Source organism: Penicillium citrinum, assembly GCF_028827155.1.
Source record: "Penicillium citrinum strain IBT 23319 chromosome Unknown utg000001l:1.0-4955037.0:1.0-4956770.0, whole genome shotgun sequence".
NCBI classification, from domain to species: Eukaryota; Fungi; Ascomycota; class Eurotiomycetes; order Eurotiales; family Aspergillaceae; genus Penicillium; species Penicillium citrinum.
Genome location: NW_026622686.1, coordinates 1,967,512 through 1,993,858, shown reverse-complemented (window position 1 = coordinate 1,993,858; position 26,347 = coordinate 1,967,512). Strand labels below are relative to the sequence as shown.

The window sequence follows — 26,347 nt, the reverse complement described above, 5'->3', positions numbered from 1 at the left end:
ACGGCGAACCGGTGGACGAAAAAGCCCCGATCGAGCTTTTGAGACTTCTCAAGGAAGAACAGCCCCACGAGGGAAATTGCCTTTTACCCACTATGTAGACGATGTGCACATGCCCTTGTAGTAGAGTGGGTATGTATCTTTGTACTTCTATTCTCGTGTATCGGAATTACATTAAGGGACGCTTGCCCGAGTCGTTATCATACAAGGGTGAGTCAATGTGTACTTTCTATCTATCTATCAAGCAGAATTATACCAGGATAAAATTTAGGTATCCGAATACGAGTGGCTGCTACCGATTCCTCGTGGTAAAGTCCATAGGGCTTGCATCATGCACCTGCTTACTACAGTGCTAAAATGTACAGGGTAATTTGATAGGGCATACAGTATACTGAGACAATTGCATTGTGACAGATTCAACTCCAATGCCAGAACCCCCTTTGTGGCCATGCGAAGCACCACTTGTAACAATGTACGACTCGTACCGGATATAATTCGGCCATCTGATTCGGACATACGCCGAGAAGCTACATTCATTAGTATACTAGTAAAAGATCGGTTATCTAGTGTTGTTCGACTATTGCCACTACACTCGTGTACAGTAGACTGACTGCCTATTTAAGGAATGGGGATGCCAGTCTTGGTATTCAAACGCGTTACGTACCTCCGAGTCTGGAACTTCTTTGCGAAAGAATCAGACCAAGATGCACTTAGTGGACCACGCTATAAAACGGGACGAAGCGGAAAGTGGAGCTTAACGTCTACTACTCCACCAGTCAGTTGCCCGGGGCAAGGGTTCTTCAGACGGGCTAAATGCAGGCGAACGGATCCCTTAAGTTCGGGGTGGATCGAAGGAGTCAAAGGTTTAGTTTGGTGGGCACCAGATAGCAAAGTATTAACGAATTGGAAGATAATGATGGGGAAGTCAGAATACGAGATAACTCCACACACTACGCAAAGGTCGCGTTAATCGCTCTTGGAACATTGTCAGTTTGATTTGTTCTTCACAAATGTTTTGCTGCATCAGAAGTACTAAACTAGAAGGGAATCCTGGTTTAGAGGATGCGCTGTTGCAGTTCAAAGGTCGATTATTTCCTCAAGTCGATATTTCGTCCGCTCGTCTTAATTTTGGGGCCTTTCTTGGAACCGGAATGATCCCGATCTCTCGGTCCGCTAGCCTGGGGGAGGAGGGTCTTAGCTCTGTAGATCGACGTTTACAGTAAGCCGAGATATTGAATGTGAATGGAGCTCAGAGGTCCTGTTAGAGGGTCAAGTTCTACATAGGCAATGTGGTACGTACAGTACAGCCTACCTTCTCGCCGATCTTCAAGAGTGGCAAGAATTGATATTCGTTCAAGAGGTTATTACAGGGCAAAGTTATCGACTATCCCTGTTTTCTCGGCAAATTCAAAATTCGGGTAACTTAATTCAATCGTATTGAGAAGCTCATTGGAAAGGGCGTGCAATTAAGTTACTCACGTCAAACTTTGGCAGTAATTACTATCGGCATTTATATTGAGTTTGCTTGACGGCTCGTTCTCGGGTAAAGGAAGAAAGCCTGCTTATAGACTTGGAGATCCTATAGTCTAGGTACGGAGTACTGGTATTTCTTATAGCTAATGAATATCCACCTAAAAGATGGCCATCATGTTGGGCGGAGAGGAAACACCACCTGGCATGTTCAATGGCACCGACGATACAAAGAAACTCCATCGCTGCAAGTCCTCGCAAGTTCGCGCTAGAGCTTCTAGATCAAAAAGTTCGCCTGATTGTATGGAATGGTCCTGTTTTAGTTGATGTATTTTTTCAGTGGGTAACGAGTATTTATGCTTACCGATCGGCATACCCCATCCTGCGAGGACATACTCATGTAAGAAAACATCAGGGGATTGAGGAGGATAAACCTTTTAAGCAAGTCAGTACATTTCTCATGGGGTTGCGGCAATTGATCTTCGAATCCAGAGATGATCTCAAAATTGGTCAGGGTTTCGTTATCATACCTCCCAACTGATGGCATCACTAGCAATCGCAGCAAAACTAGTATCCCACAGCCAGCGAAGAACATCAGTAGTTGCTTCCACGCCAGCATGTTCAGGACTCGTATTGTTGGAGTAGGCTTTCTTTTGCTCGTCTGTCATCACAGTATCCCATTCTTTGGTGACTCCTACCCGGACAAAGAGAATATCGCCCTTTTGGAAAGTGATATTCTTCTCCTTGGCGATTTCCAGGATATCGGATAGACGCACTTGGTGCGTCGAGAATGTGCTATATTTGATCCCCTTTTTTTCAGCCCATGTGGCATAGTCGATCAATACTCCACGTCCTGTAATGTGATAACCGTTAGTGCCAGGGGCTTGGTTGCATGAGAAGTGAGCAACATATTAAAACTTACCGGCAATTCCTTCGCGTGCCCAGTGCTGAAGACCGATTCGGTCATTTTGGCGATCGTTGATTTCTTCAACGGTCGTTCCTCCATAGAAGACACGCTCGGACTGACCAGGGACTGTTTGGGAAAAGTGACGAAGTCCATCCCATTGACTACTTTGTTCTATACACTGTCTCAATACTTGAATTGATAGAAAAAACCGAAGCTGTAAATGATGGCACTTACGAGGATTCATTGTATAGATATCATCAAATGCCACTCCTCCGAGAAGCGGAACAATCTGGTGATGACATGACTGACGGTTGAGATTGGGATAATCCAGTTTCGTCAGCTCCCATCCCATAGTGACCCGACGACCGGTTTTGATCTCGTTGGCGGCAGCTTTCGCTACTACTTCAGGGGTTAGGATAGCCAGTTTACCCAATCCCTCCTCATAGCTGCCAGGTTTGCCTGTCCAGACCTGTCTAGGGTTTGGAAGCTCATCGAATGGAATGTCATATGGGGATTGAGACATGATTCCGGAAGGTGTTGCTGAATGAGGTAAGTCAAGTACTATTGCGAGAATCAAATGTTTGATAGATTCTCATTTATTGAATGCTGGATAAATAGTAGCATTACTGTCAACTCTACATGTGAAATGTTTGAAGTGGAGCTTGGCCATAGCATGACCCCTCGTGGGTACTTCCACTTGAAGTCCACAACTTACAGTAGTGTAGATCCACGTCGTGCAATGTGAATTTGCCTTTTGTTTTTGTTTTTTTAGCTGCAATACGCAGTCAAGTGTTTCAATGTTGCAGTTCGCCCCGCATTGTGGCTGGGAATTGCCAATAATATCGATTATCTGATTCTGCCGTGATACTGATCTGCATTTGCACTGGTAATTTTGAAGGATTTCCTAGCCAATACTGAACCTATACGTTAGGGCAAGTCTAGTACAATTGACCCACGACTTGTGACAGCCTTAGCTGCTGTTTAGAGAGATCGACTGACCTTTTCCTTTTCGTGGTCGAACTCTATTAAAACGATGCAATCCACATCTCAGTGGAGCCGATCCACAAAGCTGTCAACGATTTGCTTGCCCCCTTGATTGATGCGATGGGGGATGGGGGATGAGGGCTGGTACCTTTGTTCTTTCTTTTACGTTTTATTCAAACGCGTCTTGCCAGTACTGAGCACATGTCAAATTGTATCTTTTTCTTTTCATCTGTATTATCTGCCTGAGCATTTTACTTGGACAAGACCCCGAGTCACTTCATCATGGGTAGATTCGGGTCCCAAACCAGTACCTATAACAGGCTGGTGACTGTCTTTGTGGCCATTGGGTCTATGGTTAGTTTCTTATCCATTGTTGAAAGAGTTGAAGCGAGTGATTCGAGCTAACATATTGTAATTGAGACATATGGTTATTGTGCTTCAATCATCTCCAGTACTATCGGTCAACCAGGATGGTATACTTATTTCAACCTCCCTGCGGAAGGCAAGCCTGGATATGATACGATCACAACTCCAGTCATCTCGACTGCAAATGGTGTCTTCAGTGCTGGCGGTGCTGTGGGCACATTGTTCATAATGTGGTCTTGTGATTTCTTTGGTCGCAAAGCGAATATTCAATTCGGAGCATTCTTCTCGCTGTTCGGAGGAGCACTGCAGGGTGGTGCCAATTCAATCGAGTATGGGACTAACCCTCCTAATGCACACAATCATAAACCATGCTAATATCACAAAGGATGTTCCAGGCAGGTCGGTTCATCTGTGGTCTCGGAATCGGTATTCTCGTCACTGTTTGCCCCATGTACCTCTCCGAGATGTCTAGTGCCCAGCGTCGCGGCTGGCTGGTCGGTCACCACGCTATCTTCCTTGTCTTTGGATATATGCTTGCGGGCTGGGTTGGATTCGCTTGTTACTATGCTGAAAGTACCATTCCAGCTTTCGGATGGAGATTCCCTCTAGCACTGCAGTGTCTGCCCGCATTAGTGCTGCTGGCTGGTTCTCCCTGGCTGCCACGCTCACCCCGTTGGCTAATCTCCAAAGGGAAATTCGATGAGGCGGAAATGGTGCTTCAGCGTCTTCGTCAAACCCCAGATGACCCTGACAACCTCGTCGCCAAGGAGGAGTTCTATCAGACGAAAGAACAGATTCGGCTGGAGGCAGAGAAATTGGCTGCGTATGGCAGCGTGTGGAAGGCCGTTTTCACCAAGGCTTCGTACCGACGACGCATGATAATCGGTTTCCTGACCCAGTGGGGTGCGGAGTTCGGAGGTCCCCTCATTATTGTGAGTTTTTCAATTTCAATTTCATTTATCAGTTATCGTGATCTAACAGTGATAGAACAACTATGCCGTTCTTCTTTACACCAATCTAGGTATGGAGGGCAGTATGCCTCTACTCCTGAGTGCTGTGTGGTTGACAACTGCCGGTAAGTTCTCTTCTATCATATTCTTGATGATCTCAAACCAACCTTTTCATAGGTGTCATCTATAACCCTCTGGGTGCTTGGCTTCATGACAAAGTGAACTCTCGTCGCGGAATGTATATGACCGGTTTTGCTGGTATTATTGTCACAACATCTTGCCTCGCTGCTATGACAGCTCAGTACGCAGGTACTACCAACAAGGTTGGAAACGGATTCGGTATCTTCTTCATGTACTTGTATCTGGCCTTCCAGGGGTAAGTCCATAGTTATGATCCTGCTCTTTATTATCTACATGCTAACAATTCCAAAGCACATGCTGCGACACCACTATGTACCTTTACGTGTCCGAGATTTTCCCCACAGAGATTCGTCCCATTGGAATGGGCTTTTCTCTCTTCGGTCAATTTGCTGGTAAGTCTGATATTCACCTCATTGCACAATGATGTCGATTAATATAAATTCTAACTTAACCAGCTACATTGATTCTATTGGAAACCGCACCCATGGGCTTCAACAACGTTGGCTGGAAATACTATCTGGTCATCATCTGCTGGTCAGCCTTCTTCCTCCCTAGTGAGTCTAGACATCACATCTCTCATTACCCTGTGGTTCTTTATAATCCTAATCGTCAATCTAGTCATCTATTTCTTCTGGCCCGAAACAGCTCGTCTAACTCTGGAGGAAATTGCGCAAAATTTCGGCGAGGAGGTTGCTGTACACCTTACCGATGCCACCGACGAGGAAAAGGCCCGAATCGATCAGCAACTCGTTCACTCTGGAGGTGTCATTCCATTTCCTCAATCCGAGAGCTCTGGCTCTGCGAAGGATATTGAAAAGGAGACCATCGCCGCCGACCAGAATGTTTCCAAAGCTTGAAAGTCTCGTCAACTTGACTCTGGCATTGTCAGTGTGATGTCCCATTGAACAATGTATTTTCGGTGGAGCTTTATTAATACAAGATATATGGAATTGGGCTAATCTTATCGAAGCCGAGTTCTCGAATTCCTTAATGAGTATAATCGTGGTGAATGGTTTTCGTTGAGCGTTAGGTAGTATTACTCTCTAGAACCATTTGAGAGTTATGATCATAGATATTATTTCCAAATTTGGTTTTGAATAAAACTTCTGTTAATTTCATAAAAGCCTCTCTGCGTATTCTCGCCAATTCTACGTTCCCGAATTTCTGGACCATCGCAGTGTCGAACCATTTCAAGGCCATCCCCAAATGAAGGATGAAAGAATTCTTGGAATTCGAAAACATTCCAATTCTGTGTACAGGATCTGTTCAAGGTATTGATGATACTCCTGATGGAGCAGATCAAAAACAGTCTATCAACCAAACAATCTGATCATGATACTTATATGAAGCCGAGATATCATATTGAATACCAATACAACCGAATATTAAACCATTGATTGTCCTGTTAACTCGCAAAACGCCAGCCTACCGCACGAAATATTGCAATATCGTACATCAGCTTGAATATCATGATACCAAATCATCAATTTTTCTCCGGAAGAACACAAGCGGGATTACTAGCCTCGCTCAACTTCGTCAAAAGCTATAATCACCTCCTTAGCTCAATCTACTTTTTTTTTCTTTAAATAGAACATATACATACCGGATCACAACAAGCTGCTCGTTTGCCATCTTGGCAGAGACTATACGTCGTCTTTCCATCATCGGCTTCATCCACTTTATTGGCTCGAGTACCTATAAACGAAATTAGTACTCTGGGGACCTGTTTTACAATGATGATTAATTATTTTCACGAATAATGAAAGGGACGTACACGTTTTACCTGTATATACAAAATCCAAGAGAGCACTTTGGTCTAAGTCCTCACAGCATACACCGGGAGGACCGGCAGGGATGGGATTGACGGGATTGATACAGGTGAATTCAGCGCTGACAATGGCCGTCAGGGCAAAAAGTGCGAGTAGTTTCATTGAGGTTGATGGCCTCGAATCGTTTGTTTTCACGGTTGGTATGTTTGACTTGAAGTTTGTGGTTAAGGGCAGAATTGAGTATTTTGAGGACTGCAAATGACCCACCGTGAAGATCGCGATCCAATTCAAAGGCTACGTCATTGGTTGAGAAGGTGGATTGCATTTTTGCGTAAAATAAAAGAGTGATGGGAATGAGAAAATGATATGAAGCCTTGGATGTCTGAGAAATAGTATGTAGAAATAAAATTTGGAACTGGTACAAGAATGTAATTCATATCGTGCAATTCCGGAGTACCGAAAACACAAGTAGATATCAAACAACTTCAAGATCCCATGATGGCCAACTTGATAGAAATGAATATACAAATATCGAATTGGACACATCGAGTCCATCGGTCGATAGGCCCAGCCTAGATCTCTGCTTTCCTCCACGATTCGTCCCCTTATTTTGTGGTTTTTGGCCACTGATATATTTGGTTCGCTTCATAATCGTATCCGACGCTTGATAATAGTATGTTCGCTATCCTCGACGGAGGGATACACCATGTCATCAGACATTCATCACTCTGCTAACCTTTCCAATTTATCCGTTGAGATAAATTCAGAGAGTTAGACAGAGATAATAACTTCGGACAGGATATTTACAGGTCCTTCTTGATGACGTGGGCAGTGGGAAGAGTGCCGTTGGCACGGCTGATGGCGGCCTGGCGAGCACCGATGAGACCGAACTGGGACTGGATTCCCTCAACTCGGTGGGTGGAGTTGATGTTCTTGACAAGAGTGAGCTGCCAGCAGGTGGCACCACCCTGGCGAGAGGTGATGGTCGAAGCAGCCAGGAAGTATTCCCAAATCTAGTAAATTCATTAGTGATTCAACTCAAAAAGGGGTTCAAGAGTATTAAAGATTGCATTGACTTACGCGGAACCATCTTCTGCCGTACTTGGCCACGACCTTCTCCTCGTTGCCCATCCAGTTGCGGTACCAGCGCCAGAGAGTAGCAGAGTAGTGAACACCGATGGTGTCAACACCCTTGATCTCAAAGCCAGCGCCCTCCAAGCGGTCAACAACAAATCCAAGAGGGGTGCTAGCATCGGCACCGGGGAAGATATACTTGTTCATGAACAGACCCCAGATAAGGTCCTCGTACTGCCAAGACTTGCGGAGACCAGCAATCTGCAAAAAGAAGACACCGTCGTCATCAAGCATGTCATAAACCTGGGAGAGGAAAGTGCTGAAGTGACGAACACCAACGTGCTCGGCCATCTCGAGACAGGTGATCTTTTGGTAGCCACCCTCGACCCGGGGAGCATCACGGTAGTCAGAACACAGAATGCGGCTTTGCTCCTCTTCGATACCGGCAAGGCGGAGACCCTTGTTTCCCCAGGCAGTCTGGTTACGACCAAGGGTGATACCAGTAACGTGTGCGCCATAGTGAACCGAAGCATACTTAGCGAGAGTACCCCAGCCGCAACCAAGGTCAAGGATCTTATCGCCAGGTTGGACATCAATCTTTTCGCAAACAACAGCGAGCTTGTTATCTTGTAGCTCCTCGAGAGATTCCTCCTTGTTGATATCACTGATAATGCCGGAGGTGTAGATCATACGGGGACCAAGGAACCAAGCGTAGAAATCATCACCACGGTCATAGTGGTCACGGACTTGCTCCTCATCTATAGAGTGATTAGCAACGGGTCAAGTGGTAAGCAGTCTTCAGAGCGGAGAATCGTCATACCCTGGGAACGAGTGTGGAGAAGCATCTCAGGAATGAACCCAAAAAGGAAGTGCTTGAAAAGACCCATAGTAAACTTGAAGTTCGCCCAATCATGACGGTACTCCAAAGCCTCCAAAGCATCCATCTTGAAGTCAACCTCGCCATTGAAGTACTTTTCATAGAAAACTTCCATGGGGATCTTGCTCTTGCCGCGGTATGTCGCACGATCATGCTCAGAGTGGAATTGCAAGTAATATTCAACAGGACGACCACAGTACTTGGCCTTCTCGGTCTTGCGGGGTGAGATTGACGAGGAAATACTCCAGAACGCCATGAGAACGGGGATAGTCGTGAAAAGAGCGAAGAAGATGGTGGTGTAGAAGCCGCCGCCAACCTGGCGGGCTAGGTACCATGGCACCACGAATAGGAAGAAGAACATCAACCCATTGGAGAAGCTGTCACTTCCGGGCGAGTCGGCCGGGACAGGAGCATTCTTGATGGCCGGGTACTAAGGGGAATAATCGACATGAGTAAGTTTGATTTCATGTCGGTCGATTTCTGGAGCTTAACGGGGTGACTGTACTTACCAGAGTAGTTGGTACACCACAATCGAAAGCAGGTTTGGACTGTACGGAGGCGGCCGGCGTTTGAATGAACTCAAAGTCCGCGGTGGACTCCGGATGGAGGGTCGTCATGGCTGCGAAGGGACGAATTGAGGGAGAGGATTAAGGGTAAAAGGAGAGCAGTTCACAGTAAATAGATGGCAGTTGGGGGCGGTGAAGCTCTAAGCTTGAAGTATACAAGTTTTAACATCACTACTAACTAGTCGATGTAGATGGTCGATGGGGATGGATGAATACAGAGTATTGGTAATAAAGATAGACCTAAGCAAATAATACTCGGTGGTATATTGACAATCCCAAACATATTTCTCAGTCAGGCAAGTCAATTGTGCGCTCTTGGGTGATCTACATCGAGTGGACCCTGAATATCATACATACTATGCTCCAGGCAGCGGGCTCGACACCTGGAGCATAGTGTACTGGAGTACATCATACATCTAATCACCGGTCGATGTCCCTTCTAGACTTTTATTCTAGAGCTCCCCTTCTACACATTTCATACCTAAGCACACGTAAATCATAGCCCAGAATGTAAAATATGAAGAGTTCAATTCCCTACCATACGCCCCAATCCACCAATAATCCTATTCGGTGACGCATCCAAAGAGAAGAAAAACGTAGAATGGAACCAATGTAGTACATAACAAAAAAAATAATTCAAATGATAGTGGTCAATAGTCATAAGAGTGATTGATCCCAAAGGGTCCACTACAGAGCCAACTGGAAGTTCAAAGCCTCGTCATCTTCCTCGAAAGTGGGTAAGTTTTCGTCGAGTTCTTGGGCGGTACCGGTCTCTTCTGGAGAGTCGAAGCAGCCCGCGGCCTTGCAACGAGTCCACATCTCCGAGCCAAGTGGAGGTGTACCATAGAGTTGGATGTATGTCTCTGGAGAGACGGTAGTGTGAGTGTCGGAGGGCTTGGATTCCTCCCTGTTATCGTGCAGGGTGGATGACACGCTTCGTCCCTTGGAGTATCCAAGAGTGTTGTTGGATGTGACAGCAGCAGCGGTGTTACGCATGGACGAAGGATTGGTTGGAACCCGTGTCTTCTTCTTTGGCATCAATGCGGCTGGGAGTCGAGACTTAGGTGCCGGAGCCACGCGTACCGGGGCAGCTGTGGGTTTTGGCGCAGCTAAAGCGTTGGCGGCTTCACGGGAGCGAAGCGTGGAGACAGTGCGAGTATGACGCGGAGCAGCTGAGGTTGCTCTAGAGCGTGTATTTCTTGATTGCGGAGCTGGGGCCTTTAGAGATTCGTCCTCGCTTGACTCATTGAAGGTAATGCTATCCAGTTGTTTCATGATCATCTCTTCGGCCATTTGATCACATTTCAACGAGTTCTCGCGGAACTTCCGCTCTTTTTGGGTGAGACCATCGCGTCCGACTTCTTCTTTTCCATACACTGACTCCATACCAAGTGCACGGTTCTTGGGTCGGAATTGAGGGAATGTTGTGTCATATGTGATATCATCTGGAATATCGGGCAAATCTATAAGTCCAATTAGTAGCCGCTCATATCTTGAAATTCAATTTCACGCTGAAAGCATACCTATCGGCTTTGGGGGCATGTATTCAATATCAGGCACATCATCATGGGCAGTTTCGGTGAAAACCTTAGTCTGGGATGGCTGTACGGCTGGACCGGTCTTCTTGCGGACTGTAGAGGCGCGTCGATTGGTGTTGCCGGGCTTTAGCGTTCCACCGAAGGGAGCGGGTGTCTGAGGAGCTTTGGCTTTAGGATTGTTCGTCTTCACGCCTAGAGGAGCGCGATTGCGAGGCTCTGACACGGAATTTCAGTCAGCTTGAATCACTTGCACTGTGCATCAAAACATAGGCATCGCGTACCCATCGGAGTGACTGGAGCCAGCTTTCCGGGTTTCCCATTCTCCTGACGAGCTCCATTTCCCTTCACTGTATTCTTTCCAAAGACTAACGGGTTGTTTTCATCTCTGAGAGGGATCTGTCGGCCGGGGGTCTTGGGAGCGAGTTGCTTCATGCCTTGGTTCAAGGGCTTGGCGGCGGCGGCGGTTTGGTGGGTGTTTACCAGGTTTTCCTGGTCACGAAGAGCCAGCATGGCGACGAGTATGAATGGACTGTAATCATGTACCGAATTTAGTCTTTCATGAACGCTTATGTCGGATAATCTCTCGAATCGTGGTAGATTGAATTGAAGAGTATCACCAACCGAGGACGAGAGCTCTAGAAGCGTCAGTCTGGTTGCCCGTGGAGACGCGGCGATCGCAGTCCCGTGATTGGCTGACAGATCCTTGGCGTTTGTGTACACTATTTTGTGCCTGAGGCACTCAGGGCATTCATTGACACGACAGTAGCACCCGGTAAAGTACCCGATACTTTGGTTGCCACGTAGTTTATGCCTAGTGGACGGGTACTGTATACCGCCTCATGATCATCTTTCTCCCAACTCAGACCAAAATAGTCCTTTCCCTTTCTTTCCCCCCCACCATTTCCAATCCACCCACCGCCCCCTCCGGCTACGCTGAGCGACAGCCTTGAACTTCTTTTCATCCATACATATTACTTTCTTTATTTTCCCCCACCCTACTTTCCACTCTTCAAATACTTTTCACAAACATGGATAAGATTAAGGAGGTAAATATTTTGGATTGCCGCTCCCCTTCAGCCGCCCCCTGGTCTGGCGGGGTAGCTTAGACAAAGCTGTCCCCCTTTGCACCACTTTACCCCCGTCCCGTGCATATCATTGCTGCAACCTGCAACTGCCGACAATCATAATGCTAATCATCCATTTTTCTGAATAGCGCATGAACGCCCTCCGTGTGGAGGCTGACGAGGCTCACGATGAGGTTGAGGAGCTGAAGGGCAAGGTCAAGACCCTCGAGCAGGAGAACCTGGCCAAGGAGCAGGAGATCACATCCCTCAACCACCGCAACCAACTTCTCGAGGAGGAGGTTGAGAAGCTGGAGGCCTCTGTCAAGGACGCCAAGGATGCCGCCAACCAGAGTGCTCAGCACGATACCCAAAATGAGGCTCTTCAGCGGCGGGTGCAGCTCCTCGAGGAGGAGGCTGAGGAGAACGACAAGACTCTGCGTGAGACAAATGAGAAGTATGACAATTATGATTATATTCATGGTCTTTCCAAAGTTAGGCAGACAGCTAACATTGAGATCAACAGGCTCCGCCAAACCGACGTCAAGGCCGGTCACTACGAGCGCAAGGTGCAGGCACTGGAGACCGAACGTGACCAGTGGGAGTCCAAGTACGAGGAGATGGCACAGAAGCACGCCGCTTTGGAGAAGGATCTGCACGAGCTGGAGGTCTCCATCAGCAACGTCTAAGCAGGACACTGGGTATCGGTGTAGGGTGTCGGGACAACATCGGATGGGATGCAGGCTCACTTCCCTTTTCGAGCTCTCTGCTTTGTTTTTCTTTGTTATCATACAGTGGCCGGTTGCGTTACCATAGGGTACTTCCCCTCCCTTTATCGTGCTCGAGACAGCATTCATATCACAAATGTCATATTGTCAGATTGACTATGGTGCCCACTCGAATCGTTTTAATTCACCATCTTTTTGTGCCTCCTCAACAGTCTCGTGATATCATAGATATATAATGCGCAAGCAATGTTTGCATATGGTGTGGTATAAGAATAAAATCGACACAGAAGAAGAAAGAAAAAGCAGAAGTAAAACAAGACAAGGCCATCTTCCCTTTTGATTACTGTTCCCTCCGTGCCTTGGCCTTCTTGGACTTGGATAACCGTTGCTTGGCCGCATTCACTTTGCGGTCCTGCTTGCTTTCGTACCGGAATTGTCTCTTCTTCTTCTTTGGTCGATCTGCCGTGGCCTTCTTTGCCTTTTTAGCGGGTTTCGCCGGCGTAGCTTCCTCTGCAGATGCCTCTTCCTTTTCTTCCTCTTCTTCGGAGTCACTCCCTCGTACTGCCTTTCGTAAACCCTCTCGTGATGCGTCCATTTCCTCCACGGTCACGGTTGTGTATTTGTCTTCGTCGATATATTCCGCTTCATAGTCTACCGCTGGTGGCTCTTCGATACCGCCCCATTCTTCCTCATCCTCATCCTCCTCTGGGTTGTTTTCGCTGCTGTCGCCATCCTCTTCCTGTATACGTTTCAATTGTCGTTGGTGTTCTTCCATAGCTTGCTTGTATTCCTGGGCACGATCCTCGCGCAACTAGATCGAACAGATTAGATTAGTCTCCGCCCATGTCTGGAATAGACTGCGAGAAATTAAGACACACCTTTGCACGATCACGTCTGCGCTCCTCGCGATATCTCTTCTCTGCAGCATTTTGAGCATGCTTAATGCGCTCTTGCTTTCGCTTGCGGAATCCAGTCAAGAATTCATGGCGGGCATCGGGGTCGAAATTGACCTCTTCGGTTTTGGAGACCTTGCGTCGCTTGACAGAGGGTCCCATGGTAGAAATATTCTTTGCCAGGAGATGAGAACAATAGAAAGTCCCGAATCAATCAATTGATAATCGTTCAAAATGCACCCAATTTGTGTGCTGGGAAGAAGTTTCTCAAGGCCGACAAAAAGAAAAAAAAAAAGTTGGGTTGGATCTGAAGCTCAGGCGGGCCGAGCCCGTCGACCGCCTCCGAATTGACGGCCGATTAGACTCTCCCGTTGACAACATCAACCTTCCACTTACCCCCCGTCCAACTTCTCCACCTCACACCATGCATCTAAGCAGGTTCGGACTGCTTGCCCTTGGGGCAACTGCAGTTAATGCATTCCGTGATACTTCTCCATTCTTTCTTGCGTCAACCTCTGAGTTTGTCTAGCCCGTCTACCTCCCAAGAGCTTCCGCCAGCTAACCACTCCCTAGACTGTTGACGAACTCCGCCTACATCAAGACTAGCGCTTCGTTACTCGACGATATAACCTCCTCTCTTGCAACCTGTCCATCTGACTACTATGTCGTTGTCTACCAACCTGGTGTTCACAGCTCCGATTTCTCGACTCGCAAGTCCGCACCCCGCCTTGGCGCGAAGGTGATGGGCAAGGACAAGTCTATTCGTTCAAAGATGAGCGTCAACGAAGTCGCGGGGCTGTTGGATAGAAAGGATATTAAAAGCGTTCTTCAGGAGAAGTGCAAGGCGCAGACTACTGCCATTGATGGATCTTGTAAGATATTCTTAGGACCTTCTTGAAGCGGAGAATAAGGTGCTGCTAGTATGGGAGTTGGAAGTTTGAAGCTGACATTTTGCAATTAGCTGGAGAATACCCCTCGTATTTCGAGTCTGGTCCTCGAATCATCGATGTTGAATTCCCCATGCTCAGCTTGGGATCTGATCGCGCCAACCAGTTATCCGACAACGGTACGTTGTTGATGGCATCGTCAAGGGCTATGAATATTTGATTTCTAACGATTTTCTAGATGGATTGGTCTCTGATATCATCGAGCGCATTCCCTCAAACTCCAAGTATACTCTTCTCTACGTCACTTCGCCCCGCGAGTTCCCCGAGACCGATTCCGTCATCTACGAGTCCGATGGGGGTAGTTACCAGGACTCCATTCATATGGACCTCAAGCGTGATTACTCCTCATATGACTCTAGCTCAGATGATTCTAAATCAGACCGTCGGTCCTCTCTATTCGATGAATACCAATACTTTACTCCTGGTTCGTAACCTTTCTGAACGAGTTACCGCAAGACACATGTATTAATATCGGCACAGGTATCTTCATGGGACTGATTGCGTTCTTCATCTTCATCCTCATCACTTATATCGGTGTCAGTGCTTTGGGTAGCCTTCAAGTACCCTACGCTGCATTTGAGAAGGACACTTCTGCGGCTGTCAAGAAGCAACAGTAGTCATGCATATATGGATGGGTTAGACTCATAACTGTCCGTTTCCTACCCAGTCCTTTCCTTATTCTCATATCTCTCCTCGTTCTATTCCTTTTTTCGGGCTCAGGGGCACTGTTCTTGCGTATTTTATTATATCTTTGTATGATACATCAACCTCGTCTTTTGTTCCTTTTGAATCAAATCATCATGTGACATCCCCGGCTTTCTGCCTGAGGCTTCAGGCTTAGCTTCGTTTGTCTTTTCGCTTCGGTCGAATTCTCGCTTACCCCAAAACTGCTCTTCTTTTTCTCTTCTCTTTTTTTGCGATTCCTTGACGCTCGTTGTCTCCCAGTTGGAGAATAGTCATTCGTTTACTGGAGGAGACCATAAACGGTCTACCCCTCATACCAGCAACGCCCCGTAGACAACTGGCGTTTCGAGCCCCTGATCTGCCAGGAACACAGATAGAAGGGCGAACCAGGCCTCCTCCAAACCAGGACGAACTACAATCCCGTTTTCGCTGATTAGGGCTGTGAAGAACAAGAACAAGGACAAGGGTTTTCTGGAGTTGCTTGAGATCAGACGATTCTTTACCTTGTACACCCAGGCTGATCGTCGTCGACAAGCACGCTCCACAGACCCGCTGTGGAGAATCGACTGGTTTCTTTGTTTACTTGCCTAGGAAACCATGCGGTTTCTACCACGAGGACTGGGCAATTCCCAGTCTCGATTCATCATTCTTTTCCTCCTGGTTCTCACCATCACTGCTCAAGTGTCCGCCCAGAGAGCGGGGGATACAAAGTCAGATACCACGGCCGAGGCCGCCCAGACCACCGACGATCGCTCAACCAGTGACAGCACTCCTAGCGTGACCGAGACCACTGCTGCGACAACTGCAGAATCAACTTCATCTTCTTCGTCTGACAAAACCACCAAGACTTCCTCTTCATCCTCCTCTTCCTCTACTAAGTCAGAAAAGACCACAAGTATGGAGACTACAACGTCATCCTCGTCGACATCTTCCGAAAGTACAACATCGACCAGCGATAGCACATCCACAACATCGGTTTCCACAACAACGACTTCTTCATCTTCGACTTCATCCTCCACCACAACCGCCGCTCCCATAGTTACCGTACCTCCTACCGCAAATGCACCATACATGCAAACAACAAATACCCCGGAAGGGACTGTATTCATCGCTGTCGGCGCTCTACTCGGGTTGATCGGATTGGCCGTACTAGCCTGGCGCGGGATGGTAGCATGGTCCGTCAATAGATCCGTAAGGCGCGCAGCCATGGCCCAGTCCGAATCAAAGCGCTTGCTTCGTGGAAGTCGCAAGAAGCGATCTGGTGGTACCTATGCGCCGGCTCCAGCGACCGATGTTTCCCTAGAGAAACTCGGCGCAGCCACTCGCGCAAGCTACAAGCCTTCTAAACGAACTCCCAGTGGTAGTAGCGGTCTTTTCTACTCTCCCACAGCTGGCGGCGCAGGATCACATCACAGTCTCAATGCGACAAACAACCGCGGATCAACATACCTTCCTCCTGGATTTTACACAGCTGCTGGTACTCACTCGAGAGATTCGATCGGTGGAGGACATGCCCAGTATACTTCTCCTACAGGGTACCCACCCAGTTCACCGTCACTTCCACCTACCGGTACATATCATGATGCGTCGCATAATCCTCGCCACTCATATGTTGGTGCGTCAACCAGCTCATTGAACTTAAGTCAACCGCAGCAAGGTCGGGCTCCGAGTGCATACCTCGAAGATCTTTTTGAGAATCATACCCCTCCCCCGCGTCGATCTGATCGACGGGATGGTAGGCATTGAGGAATGTGTATGGTATGGTACTTACGACAGGGATGATATCAGCGGACTTTTCAATTATAGCATCTAAGATATATATTTTGGCTCTTTTCATTTGGGTGTACTTCAGGGTCTATGTTTTGAGCTTTTCTCATGTGCTATAGTTTCCTCATATGTTTGTTTCTGTTTATTTTTCCAGGGTGATTTAGGAGTTTTGTTCCGCGGGCGTTGTTTTGGTTTACATATCTCATGCTTTATATAGTTATTGTCATTCTCAAACATATTCATCTTCAGGTATCGTTGGCTTAGCAATCACAATCAAGCCAGTAGAATTGCCTTGCGAAGCATGTTTTACATGCATGTCCATAAGAAGGGCTCTTTCTAGTTGTTGGTATATCGACATCCAGTCTAGCAGTTATATATAGTTATATGTGATATACCTATATTTTTATTTTGTGATTTTTTCCCGGGTGATATAGGAGTTTTCTTTTGATTTTAAATAATTGATATTTGAAATTGGCAATTGTAATTGAATAGAAGATTGAATTATCCCAACAGGCCTCTTGTCTCTCCCCTCCAGAAAGAGGGTGATATTCCATGGAGTTATTCCTACTCCATTTACCCCTTAGCACTAAAAGCATGAGACAGGCCAGCATAGTAGTATCTATGTGTCTTTCAGTAATGATAGTAGTAGCTGTCTTTGCCAAATGTATAGCTCGCGCTACAAAGGTCTTGAATGATACCAATGCTGGATGTAAATGTAGGTTATATTATATACCTCAGCATCCATTGGCATAACCACATCATCCGGGATGGTTCCGAGTATCATATCTTACCAACCGTAAAATATTAGATATTCATGAACAATGAATCAGTCTATCATCTCCACAAGATGAAACCAAGCCCAGAAAATATACAGATTGGTGCTATCACAAGGTCGTGATAGTACCCACGTCATCACATTTAATCTACCCACCCGGCTCAAGATCTATAGGGAATTTCATTTCACGGTGCATATATATATATATATATACCCCGTTGAAAGCAAAGGATTGACAGTACGCAGTCTATCCGAATCAAGTTTTGAGTTGTATATGGAAAGTAGTAGAAGGCCGTTGAAGAAAAGACGATCGAGTATCCAAAGAATTGTGAAAATGAAATTGATCAGTTGAATGTATTGAGATCGCCTTTTACAGGCATGAAATCTCGAAAACGCAGAACTCATTCAAGCTGAAAGTATGAAATAATAATACAAATATTGCAGGGAAAGACAAGTTACTCCGAAATGATCCCATTGTTATTAGCACAGGACCGAAGTCCCTGAACTCCATATCGTACATTCACACCCAACCCAATGAAATTCCTATAAAAAGCGTAAATGGAAATGCGAAAAGCAAGATGAAAACAGAATATCAGTTATATATACACAGGCTAGCCAGGAAATGTGTCAGATTGGAAGCCGCCGAGATCAATCATGTTGCAATCTCACATCCTCAAGATATCGAGGACATCTCGATGCATCCGCTGTATCCGCTGCAGACACACTTAACCAATAAGCCGAAAGTTAAGCCGATGAAACCCAATTTCGAGATAGAAAGAGTAAAGAAATGGCCAGTCGGCGACGGTACTCGGAGAGAGATGTAGGGGGATGAAAGTATCAGTCAGGAAGTGGATGATAAAACGGATAAGTAACAGGGAGAAATCAATGCGCTTTCCAGATACAAAGTAAGTCAGACAGGGTCTCGTCTCGTATCTATGAATATTCTAGACAGTATTTGAGAAGGGTGGGTAAAGATGTAAATGTGATGAAATGTTTCTGTGTCTCATGCTCGTGTCCAAAGATTTTATCAAAGGCGATATGTGGTAGAGTGTGACGAAAATTCAAAAATAAACAAGTCAGGGAATGACATTTTAATCAATCCAGATCAACCTTGTTGGAATTGCCAAGTCGGAGCTGTTCATAATTAGGCCCGAGTTTAGTCCGAACTGTTGCACAAGAAATGGTTTGTTAGCAAATGAGTTCAGACGGGAGTAATCCGAAAGCGTGGCAGGCAAACTCAGATATCTGTTGCTGTACGTGGGAGAGAGCCCAGGAGAGGCGCCAGGGGAGAGTGAATCTTACAATGCTCAGCCTCTACTCGGAAGAAAACCCACATCCACCGACGTGCCACTTCTAGGAACATCAGGACAAAGAGACCGAATTCGGTTTCGGGAAGCCATGAAAAGCCCGGAATGATGCGCCATAGCCATGAAAATCGGAGTGCAAGGTCTGCGATGATGACGAAGTGATAAAGTCGATCGGAGTGGAAGCAACGGTTGAATCGTACTCCGTAGGGATGGCTCGAATCAGACCGGGACTGGGAGAAGAGACTCATGTCCCAATCCTTAACCACATCCCACCAGAAAGAGTAGCCGGAGTTGACAAACGATGCAATAAACCTGTGCGGAATTTTGTTAGAGGTTTGGTACATTTGAATTAAATAGAAAGATGGTTGATCTTACAGGAGACGCATGATAGTGACCTCGCTGTAGCCGTGGAAATCAAGAGGACTGTAGTTGCGGAGTTTGGCGCCGAGCCAAATCACCGGGAAAGCCGTGGAGTATTTGAGAGCGTTAGCCAGATGCTGGTTCGCTCTATTGGGCACACCTCGTCGAGCTGGTGCTCGGCGTGCTCTGATGTATTCCGTCAGACATTGGCGGAGTCGAATAATACTTGGAACGGCCAGAATTATTGGCACGACAATTTCGTTTCCACAGGCCCGGTTCGGTTTGTTGGTGGAGTGCCAGCCATCAGTGAAAAACATGCAAAAGGACACGTAGATATCCCCTAATACACGGGCATAGCTCGTGAGTGCGTCTGCCAGCAGAATGTCACCAAACTTGGGTCCGGATTCTTCGGCCAATCCACCGATGGCAACTCGCTTCAGAGTCAGGAGAAAACGGACACGGCCGGCTCGGGAGGCCTTGTTGAGTGGCCAGATGAGGATGAGGAGTAGAATGACGAAAACGGATTGCGGAATAAAATCGAAACGTTCGACTAGTTCGAAGACTCGGTGTGTAGCAACCCAAAAAGCGATTTGCCAGATGGCCAGGGGAATGGTGAAGAGGAAGGCTAAGCGATAGGCGGCGATGTGGTGTCGTGAGTGAGGAGACGAAGGATACCCGACGAGATTAAAGATGTTCTATAGACAGAAAATTGTTAGGGTTACTGAGATCCAAATCGGAGAAATGTTGTAAATGTAGACGATCAGAGGGGTTGCGGTTTGCGCCACACTTACAATGTCGGTCCTTTCGAGATACTGAAGGATGATGGCCCACCCCCAGAAGCCTGAATATGAAGTTAGCACTGGCAACAACTTTGGAAAGCTGAGATCTCCAGATCTTCCCATGAATGATTCACGTACCAGCCACAAGAAGAGCAGCCACCCGGATGGGGAATGGGAAGGTTAGCCCAAAGCCATCCAATTGAGCATGTTGATCAGGCCCCATTATTCCATGGATGGGGAAAAGGGAGGAAGGTGTGAAGGGATAGTTTTCTTTCAAAAGATCCCCGTGGGGGAGCAGCACGCAATGTTAGGGGGAATTAAAAAAAAGAATGACTAGGGGTGAGGTAAAAGAAGATATGAATTGCAGAGAGTGCCGCGTCCGCGTCCGCTTTCGGGGAGTGGGAGTGTTATTAAGCCAATCCACTTCAGGCCGGGGCCACTGCGGACGCAACCCTCGACTAAAAACGCAACTAGTCTGGGCCCTCGCTGGGCCCTAGTGGAGATTGTTGAACACCAAAGCGGTTGCAAGGCCATGCAGCGCGAGGATCCGCATCGATCGACGGTCAGGGGCGCATCCAGGTCGTCTGAACGGAGGTTATTAAACCCACAATGGCATCATGGTGATCCCTGCACCCACTTTGATAATGCCCACTGGTCAGAAGTGTGTCGCCTGAGATTGCCGAAACAGCACCAGGGGAGTTTCAGTGATAGATCAATCTATTTTGTACTCCATAAGACTGGTACAGGCACAAATACGGGTCAATTCAATAGCCAACTGAAATATCAATAAAAGAACACGCAGACGGATACAGTCTGTACTTCCTACGCCGGCATCTATTTTTGTCTTCTTGGCGGTCAATTCTGCATGATTAGGTAAGGGAATATTATGTAATGAATATTACAGACCACGTGATCTGATTTGACATGTCCCATATCACGTGGTGTAGTCACCTGACATCAACCGAGGCAGTCCGGGGATCGTCTCCGTCTCCATCGCCGAGCCGGGGAAGCTGCTGCACCGCAACTGACTCGATCTTCCCCTTTGATTGACTGTGTCCCGGGGCATGCATTGATTTATCTCGAGTAAACATACTATTTGAGACTAATAGTATTCGAGACAAGACATACACCCAGATTGATATCGGGATTCCCATCGACCCCCACCCATATCATGGCCGACGACGACCCTCATCTGTCCCTCTCCACGCCCGACACCCTCGGCCCCTCAACCTCTCATTTCTATCCCTTTGCAACATCACCGGACATCATTCGCTCACACGAGAAAGATGTATTCTGCACCAGTGGACTTGTACAACAAGCCCAAACAATCGTACGCTCTCTCCGCGGAGCCCGTTACGCCCACACCCACTCGGACGCTATCAAACACATGACCGAGCTTCTCTACTTCACCCTCACAACCGCAATTGGAAATCGCACTCTCGGCGAAGAATACTGCGATCTCGTTCAATTGGAAGATGATACCCTCCGCCTCCCAGCTATATCCAGACGAGTTGGATATATTCTAAGCACAATTCTAGTCCCGTGGACATTACAACGGGCCTTACCAGCTTTTCGTCAACGAGTCCGTGCAAAATTAGAGCGCAGTATCGCAAAACAGCAATTCCGCGCTGCTCAACAAGCATCACTCCTCAATAAACCAACTCTTTCAACTCCCGATGCTCCATCCCCGACCAATAAGACGGGTTCCACGGCGCCACGCCGTTTCTTCACAAAGTTGCGTCTGCAGCAATATATTCTTGAACATCTTGATTCCCTCACTTCCGTCTCACCGATTTATGCCCTGAGTATTGTCACTTTTTACTTTACCGGTAGCTACTATCACCTGGCTAAACGAATCTGGCGTCTTCGCTACGTTTTCACGAAGAAAATCGACGAAAACGAACAACGTGTCGGCTATGAAGTACTGGGTGTCTTGATGGTCCTACAAATTGCCGTCCAGGGTTTCCTTCACGTGCGCAAGATCAGTGCTTCTGTGAACGAAGATGATTCTCTCGCTGCGGGTACTGATGGCAATCGCGCCGAATCGACCGGTGGTCTTATCCCCTGCATTCAGCATCCGTCTACAGTTCCGGTTCTTCCTGCTTCATCGGCTAGATATGATTTGGAAGAAGAACCGGGTGCTGTTGCGTGGATTCCTGAAGGACAGCAGCGGAAATGTACACTCTGTTTAGAGGTGTTTAAGGATCCTAGTGTTACGACTTGTGGACATGTTTTCTGTTGGACTTGTGTGAGGGATTGGGTGAGGGAGAAACCGGAATGTCCGCTTTGTCGGCAGGAAGTTCTGATGTCGAAGGTTTTGCCGTTGAGAGGTTAGGCTGCATTATCATCTAGATACTGCCGGGGTCGTCTGAGTGATTTCTTTCTGGAAATAATTTGCATTTGTATATACTAGTTAGATCTTGGATCAATATACCCAGTTGAGATTCCCTCAAGCTCGACTTTCACGCTTTTATACTCGGGCTATTTACCAGATCAAGACACAGCGTGTCTTGAGTTCAATACACGCTCAAGTACAAGTGAACTTCCCGGTCTGATACTCACCACAAGTACTACTTGTAAATGTTGCTAGTAGCAATACTCACTATGAATTTGATACAAACCTTCGCCTCGATATATACCACAATGGCATAAGAACAGTCTCACAAATAATCGACACAAGATGCAATACCCACTTCTATGTGAAATCAACAAATATATAAGATAGAACAACAAATGTCCCAGAGAATGCAAAATGAAGATGAGCCGGGAAAACCAGCCAAGATTCAAGAGCGCCCATTTACATCAAGATAAGAAGTCATACAAAGATCTTCCCCCTTTTCGACATTTACCACCTTTCCCTCGGAAAGAAGAATCGGAAGATTCAACTCTGCATGCGCAGGACGAGGTGGCATTGGATCCATAGCAACCCTCTTCCGCTCCATGACATTGAAAAGACAAATACAAGCGTAGGGATCCGTTGCGGCGTCTACCAGTCAAAGTTAGTATCAAATCAAAATTGAGAGAGCCCCGGGATGAATGAAGGTTTATAAGATGCACTTACACTGTACCTGGCGATAATTTAACGGCCGAGTCCAGTCACCACAACGCACATCCTCACTTTTCTCAAGCGGCAATCCGAAATGCTCCTGCATTTGCTCGCTGAGATTGATCATTCGCTTATTGACTAGTTTTGGCTCTGTCTGAGCATACTTGACGAGCTTGAATAAATGGCTTAATTCGAATATTGAACGGGTGTCGATACCGAGGAATTTGCGCAGTCGTGTTGCGTCTGCTTTGATCGAGACACCGACTTTTGTGATGTCTGTAGATTCAAGAAGACGCTTTAATGAAGGCGCGACGAAGTCATCTAGTGTGCGGGCGGGTTTGAAGAGGGAAATTTGGAATAGAGCGATGCGTTCCTCATTGGCGATTTGTATCAAGGAGAGGTTATTTTGGATTGTGTCTGAGGCACTGGCTTGTGCTTTCCATTCCATGTCGAAGCCGATGACGTTGCTTTTGAGAAATAGCTTTGACACTTCCTCTGTGCTTTCGAGGGTCCGGCAATAATGCACAATGGGCTTTCTGCCATCTGGTCCCCGTTGGGAGACATGACTCCAAAATTGGCGTTGTGGTTCATCAATGGCCGGAGCTGACTCTTCTGTTAATGAGGCAGTAGCGTTGGTGATCTCGGTGGTTGAGATATTAAGATCCGATGATTGTTCAAGCGTAACTTCGCGTTTCAGTTCGTCATTCGTCTTCCTTATCGAGGACACCGCGAGAGTACTGTACGCTCGCTTGGAAGAGCCCGTTCGATAGACTGGAGGAGTCTTAGTTGGACCAGAGACCACCGCGGCAGGCACCTTTTCTCGGGGGGCAGTATGTACAGGGGCCGCCTTTGATGTCTGCTTTCGACGCTGGTAGTTTGGGCGTTTCGCGCTTTTAGAAAGTGCCTTTCGCCCTCTTTCTCGTTGAAAAACGGGCGGAGTGGACTTCAATTTGTTTGAGAAGTTGCCATAGAGCCGCTTGTCGGAGTGATTTGAATGCTTGGTAACACTGTCGTCTATATCACTTGGTTTCGCTCTATTTTCGTATGTAAGATCGCTCTCGTGGGTTGTTCCCTGAGAGCTGTTGGTAGGCTTGGGCCGAGGCAGAGCAGGTCGGATTCTTCTTTGGCGTAGCACAGGCACAAATCCCAGATCCATAGCCTCAGCACGTTTCGTGAGAGTTCTATGCCTTTCAATATCGTCGATGTTTCGAAACCTTGTTTCCCAGGCCTGACCAGTAACAAGCTTATCATAATGGATGGCTCTGCGAGATAGGTAAGTGGAATGAGACCATAAGACATAATCTCGAATCCACTGCTCAAAACGTGAAAGGTCTTGACTCAGTGGCTTAGGAACGACGAAGAATCCATTTTCGCGAATCTCATTCGGCTCATCGAATTTGTACAACCTCCTCTCGATTCCTAAGCGAACCCAATTGATGGCCCGGTAGGCTTGAAGCTCACGAAGTAAATCGATTTGATCCGCTCGAATTCTACCTACCATGTCAAACATTGCTGATTTATGGTACGCCAGCTGGTCTGGATTGAGATTTGACCACAACGGACCTAACTGTCCCGACAGAGTGATGAGCAGGTAGCGGCACTCAGAGAGGAGAAAGGTGTAATGTAAGAATTGCATGAAGAAGGGTGCCATGATATCGAGTTGACGCCAATGCATGTCCAACTCTGGCGATTCAGAAGACAATCCTGGTTTCCATTTGCGCATGTATAGCGTGCGAATAAGCCTTACCTGGTGAACACAGCGCTCTTCCAATTTTTTTCTCGCGGCGATATGTTTTTTGCCATTGAATAAGAGGGCAGAGATTGGATCGAAATCCGGAGATGCGATGGGAGCCGGCGACCTTGCCATATCCCATAACTCAGCCGCACGGAGAGGGTCCAGCCTTTTCTGTCTAGCCAGCCAGACATAGCGATGCCAGTGTGCCGCATTTGAATATTCATTTTCGTGGGTTGTGAGCTTTTCATAGAATCTTCTGAAGTCTGGCCCTAAATTTCGACATTCATTCTGGATTTCAAGAATGCCCACTTTGACAACAGAGTGCTTGTCTCGCAAAATACGGTATCTGTGCTGAAGATTCGTAGAGTAATTAAGCAACTTGTCGATCTTAGTCCTGGCGGAGTCTCGGGGCCGAACAAACTGAAGGACCTCCCTCCGTAAGTCTAAGACAGTACTGAACGAAACCTTGACCAGCGCGGCGCTTATCACTGCCCGCAATTTGGTGGTTTCATTTTCAGCCTGCAACACCTGTCTCGTCAAGCGTGGGAGACCCCGAAAAACAAACTTGCAGTAGTGGTGTTCCAGGCTCTGACAAGTTGCTCTGCTCTGCAGTACAAGAGACTCCATCTGAGCGACCCGCGCCAAAATGACCTCCTCATACTCGGCATGGAGCAGCCTATTTATTTCTGCACATGATTGAATATGGTCTTCGAGATGGGCCCATTTTAGCTGTAAGAACTCCTTGTTCAGCTCATGCATGTCAAGCGTGAAAACCCTTTTTGCCTTTTGATCGATTGCACGCAACTCCGCCGGATTGAAAGGTTTCGGCGGCGGGGGCGGAAGTGGCACGTTTCGGCGGGATTTGATGAGACGCCCTAATTCAGCCCGAACAGGTGGTATATGTCGTCCCGGTGGCCGCGGCCGAGAGGTTGGATAGAGCGGCGTGGACTGGGTAGACTGATCTTCATCGTCATCCTCTTCGAGTTTGATGTGCGCACAGCGCGTATTCGAGAAAGGGCGTACAGTTCGAGCTTTCTTTATACGCCAGGCTCGTCGTCCATTTGGCCATGTAGCAGGAGATCTGTTGACGAATGTCCATCAGCCACACTCTATATATGAGAGACACAGAGAGAGAATACAAACCTTAAACCAACATGTTTTACCACAGGCAGTTCACTGCGGTGATGAGTGCTGAAATTGCGGCGAGCTATCCACGTTGAGGGCGCATGCTTCAGATCCGCCAGAACACTCGCCCAAGTCAGCATGCTGCGGTGCAAGCATAGTGGTTTCCCGACAACGACGCCTAATAGACCAAGCGTTGACAATGTAGGCTAGCTTGACCAGTCAGTATGAGAAGCTAAGTCCACCAGTAGCAAGCAATTGGCCAGACTTATCGAAGTTGAGAGCTATAAAGGCAAGAAGTGAGCTGCGGCGAGCAAAGCAAGTCCCGCTGCGGAGAGGAGACACTTTACCCGATTGGGGATAGTGTATATCGGTCCCGGATAAACTGGGATTCCGGGCAAAGAGAATCGCAGCTTCCCCGAATGAAGGAAGTGTAGGTTCAATTTGATATTCCTTTCTTACACTTGGCGGATTGTCCATGAGAGCAGTTGGAGACCATAATTA

At 47.2% G+C, this 26,347-nt stretch overlaps 12 protein-coding genes across 12 annotated transcripts; 5 read left to right on the top strand and 7 right to left on the bottom strand.

The window, feature by feature from the left end:
* Positions 1-1,628: 1,628 nt before the first annotated feature.
* Positions 1,629-2,897, bottom strand: N7469_000744 (uncharacterized protein; the record flags this gene model as incomplete). The annotated part of the gene is made up of 5 exons (XM_056639664.1): positions 1,629-1,762; positions 1,832-1,901; positions 1,998-2,320; positions 2,390-2,545; positions 2,609-2,897. The coding sequence occupies 5 exons, from the start codon at positions 2,895-2,897 to the stop codon at positions 1,629-1,631; spliced, it is 972 nt and encodes a 323-aa protein (XP_056505421.1).
* Positions 2,898-4,092: 1,195 nt separating this feature from the next.
* On the top strand, positions 4,093-5,672 carry N7469_000743 (putative MFS sugar transporter; the record flags this gene model as incomplete). Its single annotated transcript, XM_056639663.1, has 6 exons — positions 4,093-4,656; positions 4,712-4,799; positions 4,852-5,050; positions 5,107-5,207; positions 5,271-5,369; positions 5,434-5,672. 6 exons carry the CDS (start codon positions 4,093-4,095, stop codon positions 5,670-5,672), a joined length of 1,290 nt encoding a protein of 429 aa, XP_056505420.1.
* Positions 5,673-6,298: 626 nt separating this feature from the next.
* N7469_000742 (uncharacterized protein) lies at positions 6,299-6,746 on the bottom strand (the record flags this gene model as incomplete). Its single annotated transcript, XM_056639662.1, has 3 exons — positions 6,299-6,358; positions 6,419-6,510; positions 6,590-6,746. 3 exons carry the CDS (start codon positions 6,744-6,746, stop codon positions 6,299-6,301), a joined length of 309 nt encoding a protein of 102 aa, XP_056505419.1.
* A 641-nt stretch (positions 6,747-7,387) lies between these two features.
* Positions 7,388-9,152, bottom strand: N7469_000741 (putative cyclopropane-fatty-acyl-phospholipid synthase; the record flags this gene model as incomplete). The annotated part of the gene is made up of 4 exons (XM_056639661.1): positions 7,388-7,597; positions 7,665-8,416; positions 8,479-8,965; positions 9,045-9,152. 4 exons carry the CDS (start codon positions 9,150-9,152, stop codon positions 7,388-7,390), a joined length of 1,557 nt encoding a protein of 518 aa, XP_056505418.1.
* Positions 9,153-9,788: 636 nt separating this feature from the next.
* N7469_000740 (uncharacterized protein) lies at positions 9,789-11,149 on the bottom strand (the record flags this gene model as incomplete). Its single annotated transcript, XM_056639660.1, has 3 exons — positions 9,789-10,564; positions 10,625-10,855; positions 10,921-11,149. The coding sequence occupies 3 exons, from the start codon at positions 11,147-11,149 to the stop codon at positions 9,789-9,791; spliced, it is 1,236 nt and encodes a 411-aa protein (XP_056505417.1).
* A 518-nt stretch (positions 11,150-11,667) lies between these two features.
* N7469_000739 (tropomyosin) lies at positions 11,668-12,389 on the top strand (the record flags this gene model as incomplete). Its single annotated transcript, XM_056639659.1, has 3 exons — positions 11,668-11,685; positions 11,853-12,157; positions 12,227-12,389. The coding sequence occupies 3 exons, from the start codon at positions 11,668-11,670 to the stop codon at positions 12,387-12,389; spliced, it is 486 nt and encodes a 161-aa protein (XP_056505416.1).
* A 379-nt stretch (positions 12,390-12,768) lies between these two features.
* N7469_000738 (rRNA-processing protein RRP17) lies at positions 12,769-13,483 on the bottom strand (the record flags this gene model as incomplete). The annotated part of the gene is made up of 2 exons (XM_056639658.1): positions 12,769-13,239; positions 13,307-13,483. 2 exons carry the CDS (start codon positions 13,481-13,483, stop codon positions 12,769-12,771), a joined length of 648 nt encoding a protein of 215 aa, XP_056505415.1.
* A 262-nt stretch (positions 13,484-13,745) lies between these two features.
* On the top strand, positions 13,746-14,885 carry N7469_000737 (Ac45/VOA1 transmembrane domain-containing protein; the record flags this gene model as incomplete). Its single annotated transcript, XM_056639657.1, has 5 exons — positions 13,746-13,840; positions 13,895-14,193; positions 14,283-14,387; positions 14,447-14,692; positions 14,749-14,885. 5 exons carry the CDS (start codon positions 13,746-13,748, stop codon positions 14,883-14,885), a joined length of 882 nt encoding a protein of 293 aa, XP_056505414.1.
* Positions 14,886-15,549: 664 nt separating this feature from the next.
* N7469_000736 (uncharacterized protein) lies at positions 15,550-16,698 on the top strand (the record flags this gene model as incomplete). Its single annotated transcript, XM_056639656.1, has 1 exon — positions 15,550-16,698. One exon carries the CDS (start codon positions 15,550-15,552, stop codon positions 16,696-16,698), a length of 1,149 nt encoding a protein of 382 aa, XP_056505413.1.
* Positions 16,699-18,589: 1,891 nt separating this feature from the next.
* Positions 18,590-20,163, bottom strand: N7469_000735 (EXS domain-containing protein; the record flags this gene model as incomplete). Its single annotated transcript, XM_056639655.1, has 5 exons — positions 18,590-18,660; positions 18,797-19,113; positions 19,177-19,856; positions 19,953-20,002; positions 20,079-20,163. The coding sequence occupies 5 exons, from the start codon at positions 20,161-20,163 to the stop codon at positions 18,590-18,592; spliced, it is 1,203 nt and encodes a 400-aa protein (XP_056505412.1).
* A 948-nt stretch (positions 20,164-21,111) lies between these two features.
* On the top strand, positions 21,112-22,275 carry pex10 (ubiquitin-protein ligase peroxin 10; the record flags this gene model as incomplete). The annotated part of the gene is made up of 1 exon (XM_056639654.1): positions 21,112-22,275. The coding sequence occupies one exon, from the start codon at positions 21,112-21,114 to the stop codon at positions 22,273-22,275; it is 1,164 nt and encodes a 387-aa protein (XP_056505411.1).
* Positions 22,276-22,723: 448 nt separating this feature from the next.
* N7469_000733 (3'-5' exonuclease) lies at positions 22,724-25,986 on the bottom strand (the record flags this gene model as incomplete). Its single annotated transcript, XM_056639653.1, has 3 exons — positions 22,724-22,926; positions 23,002-25,802; positions 25,865-25,986. 3 exons carry the CDS (start codon positions 25,984-25,986, stop codon positions 22,724-22,726), a joined length of 3,126 nt encoding a protein of 1,041 aa, XP_056505410.1.
* Positions 25,987-26,347: the final 361 nt, after the last annotated feature.